At 43.7% G+C, this 27,013-nt stretch overlaps 1 protein-coding gene across 2 annotated transcripts in view; it reads right to left on the bottom strand.

Moving 5' to 3' along the window:
• Nucleotides 1-12,899: 12,899 nt before the first annotated feature.
• The window catches only part of LOC147644963 (uncharacterized), a 28,478-nt gene continuing 14,364 nt past the window's right edge, over nucleotides 12,900-27,013 (bottom strand). For both annotated transcript variants that reach the window (XM_086836650.1, XM_086836647.1), the window contains exon 4: nucleotides 12,900-12,941. In XM_086836650.1, the coding sequence (XP_086692776.1) occupies nucleotides 12,917-12,941 (25 nt within the window). In that variant the 3' untranslated portion in view covers nucleotides 12,900-12,916. The remainder of the gene's footprint in view (nucleotides 12,942-27,013) is intronic.

The following is a 27,013-nucleotide window of genomic DNA, read 5'->3' as shown; positions in this document are numbered from 1 at the left end:
AATTTGAGTAGGGATATGGACGGTAATTTCCTTTGTTATGATTGCGATAGTTTCGGTCGTTGAGGTTGTTACTGTTGCTCCAATCATTTCGATAGTTGCGGGCATTACGGTTGTTTCTCGGTTCGTTGTGTCCTCGATTTGCTCTATTGTCCATGTTATAGTAGGGTTTGTTTTAATGATACAGTGACTGTTCAATTTAATACTGATCATACGCTTGTTCGATAGTGGCTGTCTAATGAGTGTTTTCAGTGGCTCCCTCAATCCAGTTATAAAAGTTTTCAAGCAGACCTCATTATGTATAACTTTTTTGGCTTCTACAAGAGAGGTCCCCTGTTCGCTATTTCATAAAACTGAATAGAGTTGGCTCTTAATCTTCGATATGCCAAAGAAAAGCTGTCCTAGGGATTGATTGTCCGAGAATGTTCTGAGTTCGCTCAGAAGACTAGCTTCACTTTTCTTGCTTGAATAAAGCCGAATGAGGTTAGCCTTGATATTATTCCAATTCAATGGAGTATTAGCCAACTCCAAAACTTCGTCAGCCCTAGATATTATCTTGTTCCTTATGGGTCTTAGGATGAGCAAGACAAATGGTGTCTCGAACGAACGTAATGATTTTTTCGACACTTGTAATGAACCTTTCTAATTGCCTAGGGCTGCCGTCGAAAGTGGGCAAATGTTCTACGAAGATCATAATGTCTTTGGGCTTATATGTGGTTGGTAAGGATTTGTTAGAGGTGCTAACAGTCGGGGTCAATGAGACAAGGTTTGAGTCGTGTCCTGAGTCTATTGTAGGTTGTTTTTCGGAAAATGATTCGGGTTGTTCTTCAATTACCGGAAAGTTATTTATGTGTCTAAATGAGCGAGTTACCTCAGAAGTTGTTGCTGGAACCCTCGAAACAGAACGCGATGTATTCTCCATATTTTCAGCTAATTTTTTTTTTTGACATTAAGTGACTACTTTTATCTTATAAGTTGAATAAGTTGTAGATAAGCCGTGTTTATATGTTAGCTGGTAAGTTATTCTATATGTTAAGTAAAAATAAATATTTGTGTTGATAGTGTTTGTGTGTGTGTGATCGTGTTGTTTTCTATGCTCTGCAATATAGAGTGTTTTATTATTCAATTATTATATAAATTTTTCAAAATTGTAATAAAGAAATGAATCATATATGTATGTATGTATGTAGTATAAACAGTGTGGCATAAGTGGGTACACTGCAGTACCGCGTGTTATCGATAGGCCACTGTCATCAACGTCATCAACGCGTCGACTGCGACCTCTACCGAGGCGACGCTCTGTCGACTGCGACTTCTACTACTACGCTCTGCCAACGATACAGTTACGGCGGTAGTCTAGATGACAGTCGTCGGCAGTACCATGGCCCGGCCGTTGAAAATGTTGTTGATGAAACATTGATGAATTTTTGATGATACATCGATGAAACATCTATGAATTGTTGATGAAACATCGTTAAACATCGATGAATTGATGATGAATTGTTGATGAACTTGTTGGTGAATTGTTGATGAATCATCGATTCATTGTTGATGAATTTTTATTGATGACAGCCTAGGACATGCCCATGTTAAATAAATCAACAGTTTGTATGTCCTGTCATCGATGAAAAATCAACAGCACCACATACAGTGTGCTCTTGTTTTTTTTTTGTTCTGGTTTTTTTTTTTTGTGACGCAGCTGCAGCGACTTTCAGTATTTAAATTAATAGCACCACAATACAACAATATTTCAGAATTAGTTAAATTAGATAACAATTTGAATGCAGGAATGGTGAAACAGTGTTTGATTTTAAGTCGCTTTTGAGTGCGTGTGTGAGCGTGAGATATGTTTCTCTTGCGGGGTGCTCTATTATTCTGTATTGCGGCAGTGGTTAACAGCATTTGTTTCCATGTCGCTTTTGTATATGTGTATGTATGTGTTTGAATGTACGTACGTTGCTTGGCCATTTGTAATTCGGCAGTGACTATCGCATTTGATTTCAAAGAAGCACTTATATACACATACACATGTATATACGTTGTTCTTTGGTGTCGTATGGCTTGATGTACATATTTGTATATTTTGTTCAGTAAAAAATTTGTGTGCGTCCCGTGACCGTACTGCTCATACATATATAAGTTTTGCTTCACATTCACGTTACTTATTACATCCCGAGATTCCATTTTATACTCGCTTATTCATATCTTTTTCTACTTGCGGGTAAGTAAAGGCTAGTATGACTATTGTCATACCAGTTACCAGTTGGACGTGGTCAAAGGAGTGGGAGTAACGAATCCTCAGTTCCTTCATGGTTATTTTTCAATGCCGTAGCGTTTCAGCAAGAGCAAAAAAATGAGTGTCTCCAAATTTGGTGGTATGACGAAAAGTGAAAAAAAGCTTTATTCCCTCGAATTATATATGCTTCACTAAAACTAAGAGCTGCGCTTTTTGTCCCGCTACTGAGGGCTAGAGAGCGTTTAATATGGTGCTTAGGATCCCGTTGCTGAGAGCGAGAGAGTGAGAATCGGAGAGCATCCCCGGTCGATGCATGAGCCTTGTACACTTCTTATATTTGTCCAGTGGCAGTTAGCGATGAGGGTACAGAGGCAGGATCGGGTGCTCTATGTAACTTGCGCACTTCCCAGGTTGCGCAGAGATCACCGATGCTAACGAGCACCAGTTACTAGCAACCAGAAAAAGAGCATCTCCCAAATGATCTCATATGCTTTAAAAGAATTAATTGGGCTATAGACTCCTTTGCGGAGCGCCAGGACTAGATGGAATATTTCCAGCCATACTGCAGCCGACCAAAGAAGTCATTACTCCATGGCTATATGCAAAACACGTAGCTCCTCCAATGGAGGACCTCGAGGATTGTCTTCCTGCCCAAAGCAGGAAAGAGCAGCCACGTCAGTCCCAAGGACTACCGGCCGATAAGCCTCACCTCCTTTCTACTCAAGACGCTAGAAAAGCTGCTGGACCTAACTATCAGGAACGATGAGGGCAGATAACTGTCAACCAACCAGCACACATACACAAAAGGGAAGTAGCCACCATTGAGAGGGCCCTGCACAACAAGGAATATGCGCTCGGAGTCTTTATAAATATATCCGGGGCATTCAATAATGTAAGCACAAACGCAATAATGCCATCAACTTTTGGATAGGAAATCTACTAAGTTGCCGACGGGAGTTTGTCCATCGACCCTTAGCTCGATAATGGAATAAACACTCAGGGAGATATGTGAGTGGACGGACAAAGTAGGACTCAGTATCAATACAGATAAGATGGACCTCATTCTCTTTACAAAGAGATACAAGGTACTGCCATGGATCCTCCCAAAAATAAATACAACCAGGCTGACCCCGAAAACACAAGTCAAATACCTGGGCACTGTACTGGACAGCAAGCTGACATGAAAACCCAATGTACTAGAGAGGGTGAAAAAGGCCACCATTGCGCTATATGCATCCAAGAAGATGCTCAGCAGCACATGAGGCATCTTACCCGCTTTGATGCGGGAGCCGTGGCGAAGGGTCAGCCAGCCGACAGACGCGGGTGCGAGTAGCGAAGTCCCAAGGCGGACGCGAGCGCCACAAATCCAGGCTACAGCCCTGCAGCTTCGGCGAAGGGTATTCGGAATGCCCAACGAGCTCCCCAAGCAAAGTCTCGGGCAACAGAGTACCGGACAGGGAACGCGGCAGGACCAACAAGACCACCAGATCCCGTGCCAGCGAACGGCGGGGATTCGTGGAGCACCGTGGTCAGAAGGAAGAAACAGACCCGCAAGCTCGTCCCGACGCGGTGATAGTAGAGGCACCGGGAAAAAGCTACAACGAGATGCTGGTCACTAGAAGGGAGGACGGCAAGCTGACCAACCTCGGAGGGTTGCGTAGGACGGCCAGGGGCAACTTACTCCTGGAGGTAGCCAGAGGGAGTCACGAGAGTGCCGAGTCCATGAGGGACAACATCTCTCAAGTCCTCGGCGACGGGGCCGAAGTGCGAGCGCTGACAGAAGAGTCGAAGGTCTGCGTCTTCGAGATTCTCAACCTTGACGCGATCACGACAGAGGGCGAGATCCGCACAGCCTTCTCAGACCAATACCAGCTGAGTGAAGGTGCAGTGAGGATCCGAAGCCTCCGCCCCGGGTATGGGGAAACTAAAACGGTGGTCCTCAGCCTGCCTAGCTCTTTGGCGTCGGAGGTTAGGCGGCGAGGCGAGGTCCACATAGGATGGACCCGATGTAGAGTCCGAGAACGCGAGGGCCCCCATCGCTGCTTAAGATGCCTGAAACTTGGGCACATCGCCATCAGGTGTAAGAGCCTGGTGGATAAAAGCGGTTCCTGCATCAAGTGTGGCGAAGCAGGCCACAAGGCTGCTGTCTGCAGTTCCGGCAGAGGAGTCGGCCGTGGAGAGGCTAACCACCAGCCGGGCAGAAAAAGGATTCCGGGCACAAATGTCGGGCTCGTCCGTTCAAGACCCGAATGCAGCTGATCCAGCTCAGCTTAAACCACTGTAGGGCTGCGCAGGACCTGCTGACGCAGACTACGCGCGAGGTAGGGGTGGATGTGGCCATAATCAGCGAGCCCTACAGGGTTAGAGAGGGAGGAGAGTGGCCCAAGGACCGCTCTGGCAAGGCGGCCCTGTGGCGCTGTGGCGACGGCCTGCGGCGAATGTCCAACATCCTGGCAGCAGATGGATTCGTGAGGACGGAAGTTGGCGGCTTCCAAATCTATAGCTGCTATCTGGGTCTAGCCTCCCGCTGGAGACGTTCAGCAGGATCCTTGAGGACCTCAGCAGTGACCTACGTGGAAGGGCCAACGTCATAGTCGGAGGCGACTTCAATTCTTGGGCCCAGGAGTGGGGATCGGTCCTGACCAACGTCAGAGGTCGCGTGGTCCGGGTGGAGCCGAAGGGACGGCAAATCATGTGGCAGCAGCGCTGGAGCATGCATGCGACCAGGGCATGCGGCTGAGAGGGTCGTTTCGAGGAAGTCGCAGGCCAGTCTTCTGGTGGAGCGACGAGATCGCCGATCTGCGATCCACCTTCCATCGAGTCCGCAGGCAGCTGACTCGTGCGCGGCTGTCCGCGAGCTATTAAGTGTAGCTAGGCCTTTAAAATAGCGAGGAAGGCCCTCAAGGTGGCCATAAGAGGCGCAAAGAGAAACCGATTCCTGCAGCTCTGCAACGAGGCGGAGGACGACCCTTGGGGCGGAGCGTACCGGATGGTGGTCAAGGGCCTGAGAACTGACAGCACAGCTCCATCGGACTCCGAGGAGCTGGATGGCATCGTGCGAGCGCTGTTCCCGAGTGGAGCTCCGGTGACCGTGGAGCCGAGGAGGAGGGGATCTTTGCTCTCCAAGCCGGGCAAGCCATCGGGGGAGCCATCCTCCTATAGGCCAATCTGCCTGACCGACACCACTGGCAAGGTGTCCGAGAAGATCGTGGCAGCCAGACTGGCTGCGGCCATCGAGGAGTCCGGAGGTCTCTCCCCGAGCCAGTTCGGTGTCCGGAAAGGGAGGTCCACGCTCGATGCCATTGAGATGGTCAAGGATATAGCCCGTTCCGCCATCGCGGGTAAGAGATGGAAAGGCGACTGCAAGAGGTACTGTCTTGTGGTAACGCTGGTCATAAGGAACGCCTTCAACACCGCGGACTGGAGCCGAACCTTGGAGTCCCTCGTCGCCCTGAATATCCCAGGGTACTTATTAAAAGTAGTAAGGAGCTACTTTAGTGAGAGAGTGCTCTCAGTGGCGTCAGCTATGGGTTCCAGAGCGTACGAAGTCTCTGCCGGAGTCCCCCAGGGCTCCGTTTTGGGACCCCTGCTCTGGAACACCATGTACGACGGGGTTCTGCGACTCCCTATGTCCAGTGTCACTACTGTCGTCGGGTTCGCCGACGACGTGGAAGTGGTCGTAACAGCCAAGGAGCGTACCGCTGCGGAGGACTTAGCGAACGAAGCGATCGGATCGATCGAGGTATGGCTTACGAGCGCCGGCCTGGAACTAGCGGCGCACAAAACGGAGGCAGTCCTGATCTCGAGCAGGAAAGCGGTGGAAACGGCTGAGATCCGGGTCGGTGGAGCCGTGATCAGATCGCAGAGGGCGATCAAATACCTCGGCGTCCTAATCGACACACGGCTGTCATTCAAGGAGCACCTGGAGTATGCCCAGAAGAAGGCCAGCGGGACGGCAGGAAGTTTCGCCCGCATACTGCTCAACACTAGAGGTCCCAAGCAGATCACCAGGAAACTGCTGACGAGCGTCGTAACTTCCGAGATCATGTATGCGGCGCCCGTGTGGGCAGAAGCAGCCGAGACGAAGTCCTACATGCGGGGCGTAGAGGCCACTTACTGACTGTGCGCTGTTAGGGTGGCAAGCGCATTCAGGACGGTCTCGGACGACGCCGTTCTGGTGATAGCCGGCATGGTCCCCCTGAGGGAGCTGGTCCGTGAGAAGGCAGAGATTCGGTGTGCGCCGCGAAGACACGAAGGACCAGGAAGCGGAACCAAGGCCGAGGCGAAAATCGCGGCCAGAGGAAGGAGCTACGAGAGCTGGCAGGCGAAGTGAGACGCCTCGTCCAAAGCGCGTTGGACGCACAGGCTGATCCCCAATCTAGTGGCATGGATGGAGCGGAAGCATGGGCAGGTGGACTTCTACCTGACCCAGGTTTTGAGCGGGCATGGATGCTTCCGTAGCTACCTCAAGAGGTTCGGCCATGACGATGAGGATGGTTGCCGGAGTGCGGATCTGGAGTTGCTGAGGATGTGCACCACGTAGTGTTCGAATGCCGCCGATTCGACGATGAGAGGGCCGCCCTGGAGGAGGTAGCAGGAGCGGAGATCAGAGTGGACACGCTGGTGCCGCCGATGATGGAGACTCTCAGGATGTGGGAAGCGACAGCAGCGTTCTCTGCAAAGGTGTTGAAGGCTCTTAGAATGCTGGAGAGGGGTAGAAGGGAGCAGACGGGCTAAGAGGCCTACTATTGTGCGAAGCATTGCTTTGCGGCCAAGGACCCAATATGGGTCTTTGTCTCGTTCCTAGTTTTAAGCATTTATGTTACTTTAGTTGTTGTTTTTAATCTAAAATAACAGGAATAAAGTCGAATAAAAAAAAAATATATATAAAAAAACACGCTCTGATGCACTGGGTCTACATATTGGTGGTGCGTCCGATATTTCGATATTACGGGGTTAGTGTGGTGGCAAGCCATGGAAAATACGACGTAAGCTAAAAAGCTTATGGAGAGAATCCAGCGGCAGGCACTTCTCTGCATTTCTGTGGCGCTGAAGTCAACTCCCACAAAACCTCGTGTAGACTATAATTGGAATTGATCACCTGGACATCCATGCGCAACTGACCGCGGGTAAGGAAGCTCAACGCCAAATAGTGCTCGGAAACATATCGACAGAAGGATATGGGCACAGCTCAAATGGTCGAACCATGAACATGACGCCTAGAACTTTCCCTGATGTGAAAACATCATCATTCATGAACCTGAAGACTGGAAAAGAGTTCAGGACCATGCTCGATACCTCAACATATACCCTGACGGTTCCAAGATGGAAGGAGGAGTTGGAGCGGGCATATAGTGTACAGACCCCGAGACGAGGCTGTAGTATAAGCTACCAAGCCAATGCAGCCTATTTCAGTCGGAAGTCTTCCCCATCAGGGAGGCGGCAGAGTTTGCGCAGGAAAGGGTTCAAGAGCTTCCAAATATCTTGAAACTTGAAAACTTTGAAACTTTGCATACTTCTCAAGGACCGATGACAATGCAATAATTTGATAAACAAATTTTTCAATATCCTGATTAGGATCGTCAGGATTGATAAAATTTTTTATAGATCCTCCTTAAAGGAATCAGCTTAGCAAGGGTGGCGCCTCTGACGCAGCCCGATGATCCTTATTATCCAACTTTCAATGTGACTCTTGATATTGGGTCTGACGTACAGAATATTTCTGACCGTCCAGCCAATTAAGTCCTATGTTTTCGCAAGACGGACTTTGAACGGCTGAATAATTGTATAAACGAGTTCAATTGGTGCGGTTCCTGCATGTGCACTGACATTATTTTTTACAGTGCCATGAATTCATTTTTAACATGCTTTTATTAGTTCGAGATGCATGTATGTAATTATGTATATAACGGAATCTGTAAACTCTTTTTTCAAGGGTTTCCAAATATCTTATAAACTTGAAACTTTGCATACTTCTTAAGGACCGATGACATGCAATAATTTAATAAAAAAATGTTCATTATCCTGACTAGGATAGTCAGGATTGATAAATTCTTTTATAGAACCTCCGTAAGCGAGTAGGAGAGCAAGAGCTTATGCTCGATCAGGAGAGCATTAAGAATCTACCCAACAAATGATCCAGTTGCTAGACACAACGAAAAAGTTCTCCAGAGTTTTAAGAATAAAGGGACAGTTATTTATTTGATAAAAGCATAAGACCACTCATTGATGCTACTCAAAATCTAGGTAACAAAGAATTAGATTCTGTGATACCTAGTGATATTAATAAGACAGGAGGTCTTCCAAATGAACTTAAAATATTTGTAGGAGCTAAAGTGACGTGTCGAAAGGTTTAGTGGATTGCAGTAGTAAGAATGCAAGATTTTCGGGACCTTTGATGTCGGCAAAAGGGATAATAAAAATGCAATTAATGTGTTACCTATCAAAAATTTAAGTGCTTTTAGTAAAAAAATGCAATTAATGAGGGTTAGCTGTCAACCTGTCAATGGATGGATATGTAAAAGGACACTTGTGAACAAGTGTTCAAGCGCCCCGACAAGGATGTGGATACGATTGCGAAAGGGAGGGGAGTGATCCTGGAGCGCACGTGTACGTTCCCACGACCCCTCACTTAAAAAAAAGGGACGGGGAAAGCAATTGAAAGGGTCGCACCGCAGCGATCCTGGACCGCATCGATCCTGTTCACGCATGTGAACGTTGACCTCCAATCCTCACTTACAACGGGACATGGGTAGAATTGAAGAAGGGTGACGATCACCCACAATCCTCTCTTATAAAAGTGACGGGGTCCTAAAGAAGGCTACTTGTTTTGGAACGGAAAATCCACGCTCGGATTAAAGGACGTTGACCCACGATCCTCACTTGAAAAAGGGATGGATGTGATTTTTTTTGAGAGATACTTGAAAAGGTCATTTGTTTTTCCATAGAAGGATAGTAACACACAATCGCCTTCTTGAAAATGGATGAGAGAAAGGGGGTTTTTCCACACTCATTCCATCTGCAGTTGATCGAATGCGTGTAATGGCATGTACAATTAGCTTATCTAAATACGGGTGGAGGGTGAAAAGGGTATACTTCTAACGGTTTCACAGCGAAGACGGGGCTCGCTTTATAAAGGATGGAAAGGGTAAGAAAATTTCAAGTGTTTGCTATACATTTTCGTGGGTATAAACTAGTTGAGTCTTAAGAATCACTTCTAGTTTGCGGTTTGAACTATCCAGGGTGGGAAAATTGGATCAATTTTTAAAAGGTATTTCAAAATTTAAAAAGAGAAAAAGTACAAAAGTTGAAAACTACAAAAGTGCAAAAGTGTAAAAGTACAGAACAAAAAAAGATAAAAATAAAGAAATAAAAAATCAAAAATCAAAAAACAAAATTATCTTCATCATCATCATCAACACTAAGGCGGGTCATTAAAAATTTTTTTTCGACTTTGAAATGCAAATAGGGCTTACAAGTTGTGTACACATGTCCAGAATACGTGTGCAAAATCCGATTGCTGTGCGACGATGTCTTCCGTCTGCGCATTGACGACAAAAATAAAAAAATTTTAGGTGAATGTATGGAAAATTTGTAATTTTGGTAATCTTTTTCTGTATCAATGTTCAACTTTTACTAGCCAAAAACGGTTGTCTTGGCCACTAAAACACGTTAAAATTCTTATAGAATCTATACCTGTTCTAGAGAACTCTGTCAAAACGTCAAAAAAAAGTAATCAAATTGTACCTCATTTCCATAAAATCCGCCTACTCACTTCTTCGTGGAAAAAGTTAATATTGAAAATTTTTGTAGTTTTTTTTTTCATTTTTTAAAAATAATTTTCTGATATTTGTAGCTCTTTGCCACCTTAGATTCACTTACATATGTGAATCATAAGGGCCCAGAACTCACCTCTTGGCGGTGGCTGCAATTTGAGTCCCTCCCGACCCACACCCAGCCAACCACCCTCTCGTGCGGGACGAGTTTTACGTTTTAAAGTCTTTTTTGCTTTCAAACTTGGGCATAAGGTTTCGATCTTGGAGTCTAACGCGTATGAATCCGTCGCGCGCTGTGTGTCCACATATTTTACTCGAAGCCTCTGTTACTTCTTTGACAACCCTCTCTTTCCTCGGGCCATTCGATCATCTCTGTATAATCATTTGCAGAGAAATTCGGGATCGGTGGGACGAATTTCCGGACGATAGTAGGGTTGCTGCGTTTGCGGGCCTGCAAAATTCGACGAACTGCTTGTTGCCGCACTTCTATCGTGTAACATTACCACCAAAATATTTTCGTGGTGCGCGTGGAAAGCGTTATCTTGGAGAACCTTTTGTGCTACTTCTTTCAACTGCTTGGGGATAGTACGTAAAGCAATCATTGTATGCCAAAGGATTTTAGAAGCGTTTTTTAAAGTGCCCTCACGTTTGATACGGAACCATGAGGGAGCGTACACTGTCACCACGAACATTGTAAGATTCTTCAAATTGACTAAAGGTTTTGGAGTAGAAACGTATAGTCTAAGTATACGGCTACCTGTGGTAAGCCATCTTGCGTGATGCATCTTCCCAGGTTTTTTGTTAGCAAGCTCATCAGACACTACACCACATGATACGGCTTTGCACATATCATATAGGTAGAGTTGGTCAGTGCTGAGCTTATTTTTCTCAACTTCAGGAAGCTCACAGGGTATTGCTTTGAACCTCTTTATGAGCAAACTTTCACAGTTTTGTAGCATTTTTCCAATAGGGCCCGAGAATCCAGTAGGTCCTGTAGTTGTTGTCTCAATTGTTGTTGTCTTAATTACATGACGCAATGGCAATTCGTTAGTGTGCAATTGACAAATGTTCCACTGCAGGGGCCGCTCAAGTTCCTTTTCCATACGGCGGATAATGCCGTTGTGTATTCCTGTATTTGTTGGAGCACCGTCACATCCCACGAGTTTTAGCGTCAACAAATCACTATAGGTCTTTTCTTGAAGATAAGTCCAGATAGACTTAAACTCTTCTTCAGCCTTATGAGATTCTGATACACATGACCAAAATATTCATCATCGGGTTGTTTTACGAGGGATAAATGGTTTTCTTTAACAACTCTTTGGTGTTGCCGGCCATCACTCGTAGATTCAATCGTAAGAGTATTATCTTCGTGGCCGTCAAAAAATAAAGCTTCAATGGTTGTATCTCGACATTCTTTCTTTGTGACTTGACGCTGTGTTTTCGTCCTTTCACGTCTTACTTTGCTCCTGTCAATAATAAGTGGGCCTTTCAATGTAGATGGCATTGTTTTGCCAGAGGAAACCTCTGGCCGTGAAAGATCCTGGAAAAGAGATGATGCAAGAGATGCTGCAGCTCTGTCTCCAATTCCAAATCTGTCACACTTGCTGGCAAAAGAGGTCAATCTAGGCAGTTTCACTCTAGATCTATCAGCAGATAAAGCGGGTACACTAAAGTCAGCGTCTTTTATATCACTGTCACTTGTTTCATCGTCACTAGCACACACTGAACCACTGGCAAACTCATCTTCAATTGGTCTCTTGTTAACTCTGTTATCCTCGATGGCTTTCCTCTCTTCTCGTTTTGGCTAGTAAAAGTTGAACATTGATACAGAAAAAAATTACCAAAATTCCAAATTTTCCATACATTCACCTAAAATTTTTTTATTTTTGTCGTCAATGCGCAGACGGAAGACATCGTCGCACAGCAATCGGATTTTGCACATGTATTCTGGACATGTGTACACAACTTGTAAGCCCTATTAGCGTTTCGAAGTCGAAAAAAAATTTGTAATGACCCGCCCTAATTAACACCATCACTACCAAAATGTATGCCAACATCAACTAAAACAACATGCAAGGAATTTTCTGTAACTCCTGTCAGCAGAACCTTCCCAATAATGGCATCACCATGTTATATGTACATATACATATGTTTACGAATGACGGAGCAGCTCTAAGGATTCCTGGTCAATTTTTGTATGAAGCGGGCCAGGCGCTGCTCCCTCATATTGGAAGAGTCTTCAGTTTCCATACAGCTTCAAAAATAAATTTTGAGCTGTTTGCGGAATACATGTTAATAAAAGAACATGAAACGCAACTGGAAATTTAATCGTTCCAAAATAAGATGACTTTGGTTACGATATCATCCAACTTCTTTGATTTATACGATTCCCATACGGATAGTATAAAATCGAAAATGAATGAGTTCCAAGAGAACGACAGTGGATGGACCCTAAGATGCATACTTAGGGTGGAGTTTAACATGCTTCAATGTGTTCCTCTCAAAGTATCGGAATATTTCGATCAACCTGCACGCCTTAAAGCCCGTTGAGCATGCATCAATGTACAGAACAAGGATGTTTTCTGTTTTAAGTGTGCAATCGTATCCGGATTAAACCCAAAGGAAAAGGGTGAGCGGTGTAGTGTTTATGGTGTTGATATCAAATCAACCATCATACACACAAACAACATCAGGATCGATTTTACTGGGTTAACATTCCCAATAAAAACAGATAAAATAAATGTATTTGTCAAACAAAACTCTCCCATAAGTCTTAATGTGTTTGGGTATGGCGAAGAAAAGGACACTATTTTTGGACCCTCTTTACAAATGAAACGGAGAAGTAACACCATATTAATTTATTATATCTGGATGGACCAACCACCGATAGCCGGACATTATGTGTGGATCAAGAATATTTCCGGGTAAGCACACTAAAAAAAAAAAAAAAAAAAAAAAATTAATTAATTAAGTAATTAATAATAATAAATAAATAAATAAATTAATAAATAAATAAATAAATATACAAATAATAATAATAATAAAATAAGAAAAAATATAAATAAAAGAAAAATAAATAAATATATACATATGTATGTAGCCAACTTCAAGAATGTCCATCGCCAGCTGGAGGTGCCCTTCGCTGTGTATTCAGACTTCGAAGAGCCCACAACTATAGATGTAAGTGAAAAAACTCAATTAGTAAAAAAGCATGTCCCGGTAGCCTTTGCCTATTATTCGCCTATTCATTCGACCCCTCTTTAGAAAAATTTGTATCTTAGACCGGATTAAATGTTAGGCACACTTTTGTAGATAGTTTAAATTCGATTTGTCCGCTATATACCAAAACTACATGAATTATGTTGTAGTACACAAATGAGAGCACAGGATTCGAATGATTTTGACGAGGCCGTTAATTGTCATACATGTAAGGGAATTTTAGGTAGCGATAGATTCAGGGATCACTGCCATTTTATAGGGCAATTTCGAGGTGCAGCACATAGTGAGTGCAACCTTAAATACAAGACAGGAGATTTTATACCTGTTTTCTTCCACAATCTTTCCAAATACGATTCACACTTGTTTGTGAAAGAATTCGGGGAGATTGAGTTAGAAGTTAAAATAATTCCTTTGAATAAGGAATAATATATTTCCATATCAGAATATATTTCATTAGTGAAAAATAAGATGGAAATAAGATTTTTAGATGCCATTCGCTTCATGCCCTCTAGCCTAGGCACACTTGCAGGAAATTGAAATGAAGGGGATTTCAAAGTTCTTCGAAATCAATTTCTAAACGAAAAAAATTGTTCCCTACTTCGTAGGAAAGGTGTATTCCCATATGAATACTTGGATTCTGATCAAAAATTATTATAAACCTCTCTCCCACCTCGCGAAAAATTTTATAGTAAATTAACAGACTCCGAATGCTCTGAAGCTGATTATCATCATGTCGTTCAGGTTTGGAGTCACTTCAACTGTCAAACACTTGGAGATTATTTGGAACTCTACTTAAAGACAGATGTTTTGTTGCTCACAGACGTTTTTCAGAACGTTAGGGCTATTTGTTCAAATATCTACCAACTCGATCCTGCTCATTATTATATAACTCCGGGCTTGTCATGGGATGCGATGTTGAAAACTACAGGAATACCCCTCGAATTACTGACTGATATTGATATGTTTGCATATATTCAGTCTGGAATTCGAGGGGAACTTGTTCAAAGTAGTCATAGATATACCAAAGCAAACCACAAGTATCTTGAAGATTTTGACCCGAGTAAGGAGTCAGAATATTTAATGTATGTGGATGCTTGTAAAAAAGATAAAATAATAAATACAAGTAAAAACCTACAAAAACTACCAACAACCGCAAGTGCAAGTACAAGTGCAAGTGCAAGTACAAGTACAAGTGCAAGAGAACTGAAAAAACTACCAACGGTACAAGTCAGAGTCGTAGGGATGGGGGACCCCCCTGACCCCGACCCAGCAAATGCTGTACCAACTGGACAGCTCCTGAAATCCCCAGGACCTAAGTATCTAATTGTCTCCAGATCTGACCCCGGCCTTGACCTCAACAACGTCAACCCTTTCCTCATTAAAAAACAAATTGATTTTGCCTGTGGTGGAGAAATTGAAGAATGCAAGAAACTCCGCAACGGATCACTGCTCATTAAAACAAAAACAAATGTACAAGCGTTGAAACTCATGCAGCTCAAAAGTTTCGCTCCTACCATAAACGTCACAGTTACACTACTCAGCTCTCTTAACTGCACCAAAGGTGTAATATACTCCAACGACTTAAGAGGAATTGAAGAGAACATCATAATACAAGAACTAGCGGCACAACAAGTAACTGACGTACGGAAGATATTAAAACACGACAACGGCTCTCTTAAAGAGACTGGACTCATTACTATCACCTTTAACACACACAACCTTCCCGACTACATCATGATTGGCTACCAGAGAACAGCGGTCAGGACCTATATCCCTCTGCCGCTAAGATGTAACAATTGCTATAAATTCGGCCACCTTAACAAATTCTGCAATAACAACAAAATTTGTTACAACTGCGGATCACTACAACACCTAGAGCCATATACAAACGAAAAATGCACAAGACCCCAGAAATGCATCAATTTTAACGAAGAGCAAAAACAAACAAACCCACACAACTCCTTTAGCAGAAAATGCCCAGTATTCCTCACGCAACAAGAGCTTCAAGCCATAAAAAGGACACACAAATGCGACAACAAAACAGCCCACGCAATCGTCAAGGCCCGCACCTCAGATAACACACCGCACTCCTACTCATCTGTCATCAAGAACCAAAATTCCCAGCAAAGCCGGAACGCAGATGAACCTCAACAACTCAAAGGACCCGGACCCAGCAACCACGAAATAACCAGATCACCACCTATATCATACGCCGACATCTACCCCAGCTCCAGTAACAACTTAACCAATAAGATTACACCCTCCACAACCACTAAGTCCTTAAACAAATCTATAAAAACCCTACCCCTAAACACACCTAAAAGATTATTTGCTTCCATGAAAAAAGATGCTAAAAAACCTAAGCCAAACACCAAAAATAACTCTGACGCATCTGGCGACTCGGGGGAAATGGACACATTTTAATCATGTTAAATATTATACAATGGAATATCAAAGGCAACAGAAAAAACTACTCAGAATTATAAATCCTCATTAAGCATCACCACCCCCAAATCATATCACTCCAAGAAACCCACCTCACCAATACATCTTCCCTACCAATCCCCATAAACTTCTCCCTATACTGCAGTGACAGCACCAACGCTTTCGGAGGAGCAGCACTATTGGTGCATAACTCCATCTCACACTCCAATAAAACCCTCAGCCCAGACTTTGAAGCCACTTGCGTCACAATTAATTCAAAAAGAAAAATAGATCTCATATGCACATACATTTCCCCCACCAAACAATTCAACATTAAAAACTTAGAAAATGTTCTAACCCCTACATCCCCCTCTACTATCGTACTAGGGGATTTTAACAGCTGGCATCCTTATTGGGGCTCCCCTAGATCCAACTCTAGAGGCATCACAATAGCTAAATTCCTTGACAGATCCGACTACACATTACTAAATGACAAATCTCCAACCCACTATTCGACACACAACACATTTACACACATCGACCTTTCTCTCGCCACAGCCAATATCGCCCCAGAGATCTATTGGAAGGTCTTCTATGATCTACACGGAAGTGAGCACTTCCCTATTCTAATCTCAATGTTCCCTACACATTCATCCCCGAACCTCACATCCAAACCCTCCTTCAATCTTAAAAATGCCAATTGGGACCTCTTTAGTACTCATATTTCCAATCAGTCCACTCATAATCAACCCAGTAGTAACACAAACAAGGAAGCAGCTACTCTTAAAAAAATCCTAATCCAATCTGCCCACCTATCCATACCCCAGAACACCACCTACTCCCTCCCACACACTGTTCCCTGGTGGAACAAAACTCTAGCTCTACAGAAAAAAATAGAAACCTCAAATGGCGAACTTTAAAACAACATCAGCACTGAAAACATAATCGAATACAAAAAAGCTAGTGCCATCTTCAGAAAATCCATTAGGGAAGCCAAAAAATCCTCCATCTTAAAATTCACATCTGCAATCCACCCAAACTCCGACCCAACAAAAATGTGGGCGAACATTAAACGGCTCTGTGGAATGTACCCTTCCAAACACATACATAGCATTCACAACCCCTCCACTCAAACAACTTCTGTAGATCCAACCGAAATAGGCAATACACTCGGAGACCTATGGTCAAAAGAGGCAAAGGACTCCAACTTCCCTACCGAATTCCGCACCAACAAAATTCTCCTTACACCACCCTGTCCCTACCCCTTATCCCCAACAGCCCTTGAAATTGAAAAAAACATTGCACTTATTGAACTTAACGCATCCATAAACTCTCTTAAAGGACACACACCTGGCCTAGACCGCATTTCTTATCCTATGATTAAAAATGCACCCATCTCCTATAAGCTTCGAATCCTCCACCACTTCAACAACATCCTAGACTCCCACATCCCCCAATCCTATAAAATCAGCCTCGTACTACCCATCCTCAAGCCCAATAAACCCCAAACCAACCCCAACTCCTACCGCCCCCTCTCACTCAACCCTTCCATGGCCAAAGTGGACAAAATCCTAGCGAAAAGGTTATGGTGGTTTGTTTTAACAAACAAACTCATTCATAACAACCAATTCGGCTTCAAAAGAGGCAAATCTGTTCTAGATAGTCTACTTTACGTAGATCATCTAGCAACCAGATCTTTGTCTCTAAAAAAATACTTAACAATAATATCTCTTGACTTTGCTAAAGCCCTTGATAAAATTAGCATCCACACCCTCATCCGTCAGTTGGAGGATTGGAAACTAGGCCCCCGCTTTATAAGATACGTCCACAACTTTATGTCCAACCGGAAAATAATAATAAAAAACGGCACATCCCTCTCCCATAGCTTCCCCCTCGATAATGGTATCCCACAAGGTTCCCCTATCTCAGTCATCTTCTTCCTAATAGCCTACAATTCCCTAACCGACATTATCTCCCTTTCAAAACAAGTCAAGTTCACTGCCTACGCCGACGACTTCCATCTTATTATCCAACACAACCGGAACGAAAACCCCCAAATCAATCTTACAACCCTGTTCCAACATATCCGAGAATGGTGCTCATCCTCTGGATCCCCCCTCTCTCTAGAGAAATGTCAAGTCCTACATATATGCCGAAAAAGAAACTGCACAGCAAAAATAGTCACTGGCTCAATTAACATCCCTACCACCGACTCCATAAAAATCCTTGGCCTGACAGTCAACAACCGGTACAACTGGCATTCTCACATAAACAACCTAAAAACATCCCTCTCCCATCCCCTTAACATCATTAAATACCTCTCCTCAAAAAAATATAATTGCAACACCGCCACCCTCATCCAAATCACAAACTCCCTCCTCATCTCCAAAATAGACTACTGCCTACCCATCTACGGGAAAGCTCCAAGCTCCATCCTTAACCGACTCAAATCCTCACAAAACGCAGCTATAAGAGCAGCGCTTGGTGCCTTCAGAACAACACCAACAAATAATCTGCTGACTGAATCAAAAATAAGCCCTAATCTAATCAGACAAAAATACCACACTAGCAAACTAGCAACTAAACTGATCCACTCGCATGATCCATTGGCAAATTCCTCAAACGAAAAAAAAAAAAAATATAGGTACCCCAGCACAATTGATACAATAATTGACTCCTGCAAATCCCTATCCCTCCATCTCTCCCCTGCTGAAAACTACCCATCCAACAAACACATCCATATCCCACAACAACAAAAACACCACACCCCCTATAACCTTCCACCAACTTTTCCACTCTATAAAAAACTCCCTCCCCAACCATCAAATCCTCTACACCGACGGCTCAAAGACTAACGACATTGTTAGCTTTAGCACAACCAACGACCACAACACCATTAAAACCGGACTCCTACCCTATTACTCTTCTGTCCTCACAAGCGAAGCTATAGCCATACTAGAAGCGGTACAATTCTACAAGAAAAATTCAGGGAAGTTCGCTATATGCTCTGATTCCCTATCTTCCTTAAGAGCCATAACCAACTCCAACAACCACTCCTACTACCCCAGCGCAATGAGAAACATAATAACCAAACTCTTCCCCAAAATTATACTTATCTGGATCCCAAGCCATATAGGCATAAAAGGGAATGAGAGAGCGGACAGAACAGCCAAGGAAGCTTACAATTATCCACTCATTCTTACCAAAAACTTCAAAGCCAAAGATATCGCACAACACCTCAAAAATTACTACAGTCACATAGAAAAAGATCTGCAAAACCAATGCAACCATTGGTACAAACATATTGCACTCAACACCCCTTCAAACTACTCCCTCAAAACCACAAACCTTAGCAGACAACAACAAATAATAATCAATAGACTACGTCTAGGCCACACACAAATCACAAACGCCCACTATATTAATAGAACAATACAAAACACTTGCCCTTTATGCAATGAAAATCCTCTCCTTTCTCCACAAAGCCAACCTCACCCACAAAATCTAGCCTTTAAGTCCTTTGTATAATATTAAAATCTGTATATATATAATCGAGCGGTAGGCCACAGCAGCCTATGCTCAATATCCTATGTTCGCCTTTAGTTTACAACCAATCGCTAGCTTTATATAAATAAATAAATAAATAAATATTTTTGAGGTAGACTTGAAATATCCATTCTCGCTTCACAATGAACACAATGACCTGCCTTTCTGTCATGTAAGCAGGCTCCTTTCAAAAACCTCATAGACTCCAAAATTAATAGCCGATCTTTGTGATGAAACCAAATATATCGTACACTGTAAAACTTTAAAGCAGTGTATAGATAATGGCTTAGAGCTCAAAAAGGTACATAGTATCCTCGAGTTAAAGCAAAAACCTTGGCTTAAGAAATATATTGATATTAACACAGAGCATAGGACTAGGGCTAAAAGTAATTTTGAGAAAGACTTTTTTAAGCTTTTAAACAACAGTGTCTACGGGTAGACGATGGAGAATAGCTTAAAGCGCAAGGACATTCGCCTAGTAACAGAATGGGAAGCCTTACCTGTGGGTCCCCAAGGTGGGCGTCCTACATTATGTGCGAGGGACTTAATAGCCAGGTCCAATTTTCATAGTGCAACAAAGTTTAGTGAAAACATGTATGCAATTCAAATGAATAGACTTCATAACGTTTGTGATAAGCCAACATACCTGTGTTTTGTAGAGTTGTAGTTATCCAAATGGAAAATGTATGATTTTCATTACTCATATATGAAACCCAAATTTCAAAATGCACTTAAAATAAATTATATGGATACAGATTCATTTATCTACTCTATTAAAACGGAGGATTTATATAGTGACATTCGTAAAGATGTTGCTTTAAAATTTGATACATCTGAATATCCAGATCAATTGGCTAGACTATATAATTTCCAGCAGTGTAATAAGAAGCGCTTAGGGTTCTTCAAAGATGAACTGCTAGGTAGGTCAACGACAGAGTTTGTGGGTCTTCGCTCGAAAATGTATGCCTATACAGCAGCGAGTGTAAGTAGCGAGCCTGAAAAATGTGTTAAGAAAAATAAGGGAGTGAAACGAAGTTGTTTGGAAAAGATTACTTTTAATAAAATAAAAATTGTTTGTTCACAGGACAACAAGACAGTGATTGCATGTACATGTTTAGGTCGAGAGGGCATGAAGTTAGTACATTAAAAATTTAAAAAACTTTAGATAATAAGGATGACAAAAGAGTAATAGGTAATGATGGAATTTCCACTATAGCAATATGTCATTATAAAACAGTTCGTAGGAATATTGAAGGCTGTATGACAGCTCTAGAAGCAGATTCAAAGGTTTGGCTTATCCGATTGTCGGCTCTGGAAGACACCCCAAATAATGAGGCTGAGAGAGTAACTTTCAAAAGAAAATTAGATGATACTGAAAGTGCGCTCGACAAATTCGAAGAAAATTTAATTTGGCATTATATTTCGATGGATAAAATGAGAGATCCAAAAATTGTACATAAATAATAACATCATATTACACTAAAATTTTGTGTAAAATTATATGAAAATCGGACTTCTATATCCTATAGCTCCCTGTTTGTAAGGGGGCGATCCTGCCGCTGAAGATCCTGTATTGGAAAATGTAGCCAAAGTGAAAATTCCCACGTCGCAAGAGAAGTTGAAGAGTAAGGCGGGGGCGTCGTGGGCAATTCAAAAATCGTCAGCTTTATTGCGCTGCATACATGGTACTAAATAGCTTACATGTAAGGGCCGCGCTCCCGACCGATAAGCTACGCTTAACAGTGCGAGAGCGGGCCCTCAGCTCGCTTAGCAGCGAGCGAAGATCGGGAACTCGGGAGCGGGCGTTCGCGAACATCGAAGAGTGGGCGCGGGAGCGCTTATACTAGCTCGATGAGCCGTGCGCGAAGAGCCGACTTGCGGGAGTGCAAGAGCGGCCTAAGCTTTGTAGGCTCGGTGGACAGAGGTGGCGCCGCGGCCGCCGCGAAGGGCCTTCTGCCGTGAACATTCTCCCCCCCCCCTTGCAACAACTCGGGTTGCAACATATTCGTTCTGTATAAGCACTGTCGCGTTCTGCAGGGTGTCCAGGCTAGCGGCGGAAATTGCCTATGCGCACCGGAGTGGTGCGGTGGACGGAGGCCGTGGAGTGGCTGAGGAGGGCGGGGGAGAGGCCCAGGATCGTAGAGGAGACGTCGACGTCGGTAGCGGATGAAGTTCGGTGGCAACCTCGGAATCGGTTGGATTGGACCTCTGATCAGAGCGTTCGCATGGTGCGAAGCGGTGGCATCTTCTCGAAGCGGACTGGAAAAAAAAATGTATCATTTAGAAGAGCGGTCAGTAAATAAAGCGAATTGGGAGCACGGAGTAATCCGATGCTGCAATCGGGGTGCGGGAACTGGACTTCCCGGCATATGCAGAAGCGTGTGGTGATGCTGATTGCACGTCTTGCATCGGTCACCACTGCGGCACTTGCCTTGGGAATGTTCGTGGGCCAAACAGTTCGAACAGTAGCGTTTGGTGGACACCGCGCTGAGCCTCTTCTCAGCACTAAGCCTGAGGAACTTGTGGCATTTTCGAAGCGGATGGACTCCGCTGCACACTCGGCATGGGTAGGGTAATACCTCGGGAACGTCTGCTCTTGATGTTGTAGGGTACCCAGTAATTTAAGGCATTGGGAGAAGTGATTCGCGTGGAGAACGCGGATATCCTTTGGATCGGTGCGGTTACTGGGCTGGAAGGTTCAGGAGCAATCTGAACACTGGAGGAACAGTTTTTGGGATGCAGCAGGGTGTGATGCCGTTTGCGGCATGTAAGGCAGGAGTTAACACTGGGGCAATCCCGCTGCTGATGGCTTCGTGCCAAACAATTCAAGCAGAGTTGCTTTCTTCGGACGATATTTGATCGTTCGACTACGGTCATTTTGAGGAAACGGGGACATTTTCGCAGGGGGTGGTTTTCCCTGGAACACAGGTCACACCTTCTGGGTGTTGGAGTCAGAAGAATGTTTCCGGGGCGCTGGGGCCCTCGGAGTCGCCATCTTTGGCGGAAAATGCCGTGAGCTGGTAGGCGTAACGTCGTCGATGGCCTCCAGCGTACGATGGCGTTCGGTTAGAAACGCGTCTAGCTCGTTCCAAGTTGGAATTTTGTCTTTATTGTGGATGGATTGTTCCCACAGAGAAAGGGTTACTTTGGGAAGCATTGAGGAAACCATATACACCAAAAGACAATCCCAAGCCTCAACTTGAATGGAGGACATCTGTAGGGCGGTGAGGCAGCTTTGGATGGTGCTTTGCAGCTCTTTCAGCGAGACTCCCGATTCTTGAGGGACAGCCTGGATGTTGAAGAGGATTTTCAACTTGCTGTTTACCAATAATCTTCGATTTTCGAAGCGGTCGGTGAGGCTTCGCCACGCCGAGATGAAACCTTGATTGGCGAGCGGGGCCTTGGAAACAATGGCGTGCGCTTCGCCAGTGGTTTTGGAGAGTAGGTGGAACAATTTCTCCACCGGGGTGAGACGAGGGTTATGAATATATACCGCCGTGAAAAGGTCTCTAAACGTGGGCCAACGAAGATAATCGCCCGCAAACACCTCGGTGTCTACCGGTGGTAAACGACACCCGGTGGAAGGGGGTGTGTGGACGCTGCTGGAAGCCAGAGTTGGCTGGGCCGCGCCCCGTTCTATTATCTCCTGCAGCTGGGCCACACACCTGGAATAAACGGAGTAGCAGTAGCTATACTTAGTTTCTAACACCGTTGACGTGTCCGCGCCGTCGTCGGACACGGGGAGCAGTTCGGAGCAGCTCTCGTAACTCTTCTCCACCTTTTCCCACAAAGCCCGAATTTTGTCGCGACGCACTTGACACGTGGTAGGAGAGGGCTGGGTGGTTTCTGGGGCATCTATAGGTTGGATCTTTGCCTCAAATTGACTCACACGATCTGTCGTGGCAATAAACTTCCTCAACGCAATGTCGATGGCGGTTTGAGCCATTTTTGTGGTCGACCGAGTGAGCCTTGACGATGGAGCTGGGCTCGTATTTAAAGCTGTTTGCTCTTGAGCAGACAGCAGTGGACTTTCAGTTAGGCGGAGAGGGTCGCGAAGATGCGGACTGGGATCTTCCCAAACGGATTCACGGAATCGGGCCTAATTAAAATACAGGACTAATTTTTATTTTAATTTGAAATTACAACTCTTTTGTATTTTAGAATTTATATATATATATATATATATATATGTATATATATATATACTAGCGGCCCGTCCCGGCTTCGCACGGGCATTAAACATTACATTTAGATTTGTCAATTTTAACACATTCATAATAATAATAATAATATGACACATATTCATCCCTTTTTGCGTCGTTTCTCTGTGGCATATTATGGTTAAGAGGGAACTTCTGAATACATCAAGGTTCTGGCAAAATCATCTTCCTGGCATAAGGTGAAGAAGGCAGTCAGAGTTGTCGCTGGCCGATTCAGGACTCTTTCTTGCACATTTATTTCTGTGAAATAGACACGTTGACCATTCTCCAAATGGACTGCCAAGTGAACTAAAGCTGGATAGCGTTCATGAATGGGGAACGAACAAATTCTCCATGCAGCCTCGTTACTGCTTATGTATCTTCCAGCCTGGTATTGAGATATTTCATCGACAACTCGTACTGCATTGTTGTCACCATTTTCTGCCTGAACACCAAAAACTGCCATATTGCTGCCTTTAATCGATTTCACGGAATTGCAATATTCTACGTTGATGTGCGCTTTGTATGATTTTGACAATAGTGGTGAGTATGGAACCACCCAACGATTGTCTACCTCAATATCACCAATTCTCATGTTTAAATTTGCCGAAGTCCCTCCATCTTCAGTTGACCGTCTCCTATACAGAGGATATCCATCATCCCCTGTTACGGTGTTGGCTGTAAATGCTCGAGGATATCGCTTTAAACACTTTCCGTCTACCATGCATGGTGAACATGGGTTGAGGGTACCACATGGGCCATGGATCATGTTCTTGATGACAACTTCTTGCAAATCCGTATCAACCTCGGCCCGTGGAATCTCAGCGCATATAACATCGTCGATTTCATCTGGAGTAATTTTATCATACAGCCAAATCAGTATGTGCGCATGCGGCAATCCTCTCTTCTGCCATTCTACTGAATACATCCAGCACCGCACAGATCCAAAAACTCCATGTTTCACAATAAAATCCATCAGTGACTTGAGCTTTTGTCTGAAAACACGGGCTGTGATGTCATGCCTATCCCTATACGATTGTCCAGGAAATAACAGCTGTACTATCTCGTCCCAAGCTGGATTGCATGTGAAGGTGATAAATAAGTCTGGACGGCCGTGGCAACGAACATATGCCATGGCATTTTGAGCATATTCATGCATGTGGCGTGGACTACCTATGTATGAGGATGGCAAAATCGTGAGCTTTCCAACGTTGGTTGTATTACGGTCATTCATCACAGCATCCCGCAAATGGATATATTCCTCGGACCGAAGTTTCGTCTGATTCAATCGAAGGAGCCTGACAGTATATGCAGACCTGATGCATCCGGCCAATAACGACATTCGAGTCGAGCTATAATCAACAGTTGGATTATATCTGAATGCAAGACGATTGTATTGCAGGTTTTGATCTGCTGCAAGCTGTAAACGCGCTTCAGCTACCCTTGCCCTGTCGCGTTCATTATTTTAAGAGTGAATCAAATCGATTGCTACAGAACGCGACTGTCTAACTCTTAATCGTTTTCTCTCAAGCCTATCTGCTCGTCTTTCTGCTGATTCTTCCTTGTGCATCTGCATTGCTCTCAGCCGCTCAGTCTCTCGGATGGAGGCCCGTTCTTCGTCAGTCATATTCGTAATCTTACGTCTTTTTGCTTCTGTATTGCGATTACGACGACCCAAACTCGACTTCTTGGGTGGCATGACTTCGTTTCTTACTGAACCTGAACAAAAAAAATAAAATTTTTATCTCCAATTCCTTATTTCAATATGTTTTGAATGTTTGACAGGAAATGCTTTGATTCAGCTGGCTGCCTGTAGAGGGCGGTAGATGTAAGGTAGTTTTTTATATTTTTTTTTAACACCTTGGATTACGTTATCGTAATTTTAGTAAGGATGCCTATTTTTTTTTTTATTAAAATATAGCCTATGTCACTCAGGAGTGATGTAGCTTTCCAACAGTGAAAGAATTTTTCAAATCTGCCAAGTACTTTCGGAGCCTATTCAATTCATACAAACAAACAAACAAAAAATCAAACCTTTCCTCTTTATATAATAGTATAGATATATATATTATTTGTATATGGGTGGTAGTTCGGCCTAGTAGTGAATTTGGGAATTGAAATCCTTGTATTTTCTCTTTATCTTCAATATATTTCGGACATGGAAGTGTGCTTACATTTTGCTTAGAAATTGGTCACGAAATGTGAATGGATCCCGTAATAAATTAAATACGGATTTAGGAACGTATTGGTCGGAAGTAATTAATTGTTGCCAAATTTATTCATCACGGATCCGAAATGCTCGAAATAAAACCTTGGCTTTTGTTTGAGAGAAAACTCAATGGGTCATGCCGTCGGCAAAGCAGTGCATATGGGCGGAACTCAAAACAACTAAGCGGCAAGAACAACACGGGCGTTGCGGCGGCTAAGTTGAAAAGGTTAAATTAAAAATTAATGAAATTAAATTAATTAATCAAATTTAAATTCTGGATCTGGATGGATGTTGAACTATGAGCCGCAGATGTTTAATTATATTAGCGCCGGGAAGGTAGAATTAAAAAACAAACATGCATTTTTTGATCGCGGAAAAGTGCTTACTGGGATAAGCCGTCGGCAAAGCAGTGGTGAGTGGGGGACCCAAAGAACTACAGGGCAACAACAACACAGCCGTTGCGCCGGTTAAATTGAAGACAATTAAAACCAAAAAAAAACACTCTCGTTTGAGTTTGAGTTTGGCTGCTCAGCTCAGAATAGTGCGAAGCTTGCCCAATATATGTACATATGTATGTAGATTGTGGAAATCGATGCTCAGCGCAGAATAGCGCGAAGCTTGCCCAATGTATGGATGTAGGTGTGTAAATTGGTATTTCCTTGATATAAAAGAAAAGGGGATAAATAAAATTCGGATAATTTAAAATCCTTGGTTTACGAAATTTCTCCAAAGCTGTAGGTGGCGGATTTTGTCTCGTAGGCACTGTTCGGCTGTGGAATGTATAAGTGCAGGTGCTTGTACACGCTCTAGGCACGAAGAGGAGACGAAAAAAAGACAAATAATCGCTTAATATGCCCTTATGCGGCCGTGTGTATATATGTATGTAACAGCTTGGAGATCGATGCTCAGCGCAGAATAGCGCAAAGCTTGCCCAATATATGTATGTATTTTAAATTGATATAAATAAAAATAGGATTTATAAAATTCGGATAATTTTAAATCCTTGATTGACGAAATTTGTTTCTTGAAAAACTGTAGGGTTTGTATTGGCACAGTGGAGCGTCGAGAAGTGGACTGTATTGAATTGTGCGAACAGCAAAAATTGTGTATGGATACAGCACAAAAAATTAGCGAAAAATTGTGGAAGCCGCGGACTGTTCGGCGAGCAGGGGGAATTCCCGCAACAAGCACACACCGGCTGGCCAATATTAATTATGCCTTTCTTTTTGAAACACAATTTCACTGTTCACGGAGAACTTTTTTTGTACGGAAATATTAGTACAAGTTTAGAATGCGTGTGTGTGTATGTGACTGCACATAGGCCTCGACCGTTGGCAAGTGGATGAACAACGGGGAATCGAAGAGACGGCGAGGAGGATGGTGGCGCACACAAAACGGACATGGATGG

Source organism: Drosophila serrata, unplaced genomic scaffold (assembly GCF_035046125.1).
Source record: "Drosophila serrata isolate PLE 108 unplaced genomic scaffold, ASM3504612v1 contig_47, whole genome shotgun sequence".
In the NCBI taxonomy this organism is placed as follows: Eukaryota; Metazoa; Arthropoda; class Insecta; order Diptera; family Drosophilidae; genus Drosophila; species Drosophila serrata.
This window is presented reverse-complemented; position numbering and strand designations above follow the sequence as displayed.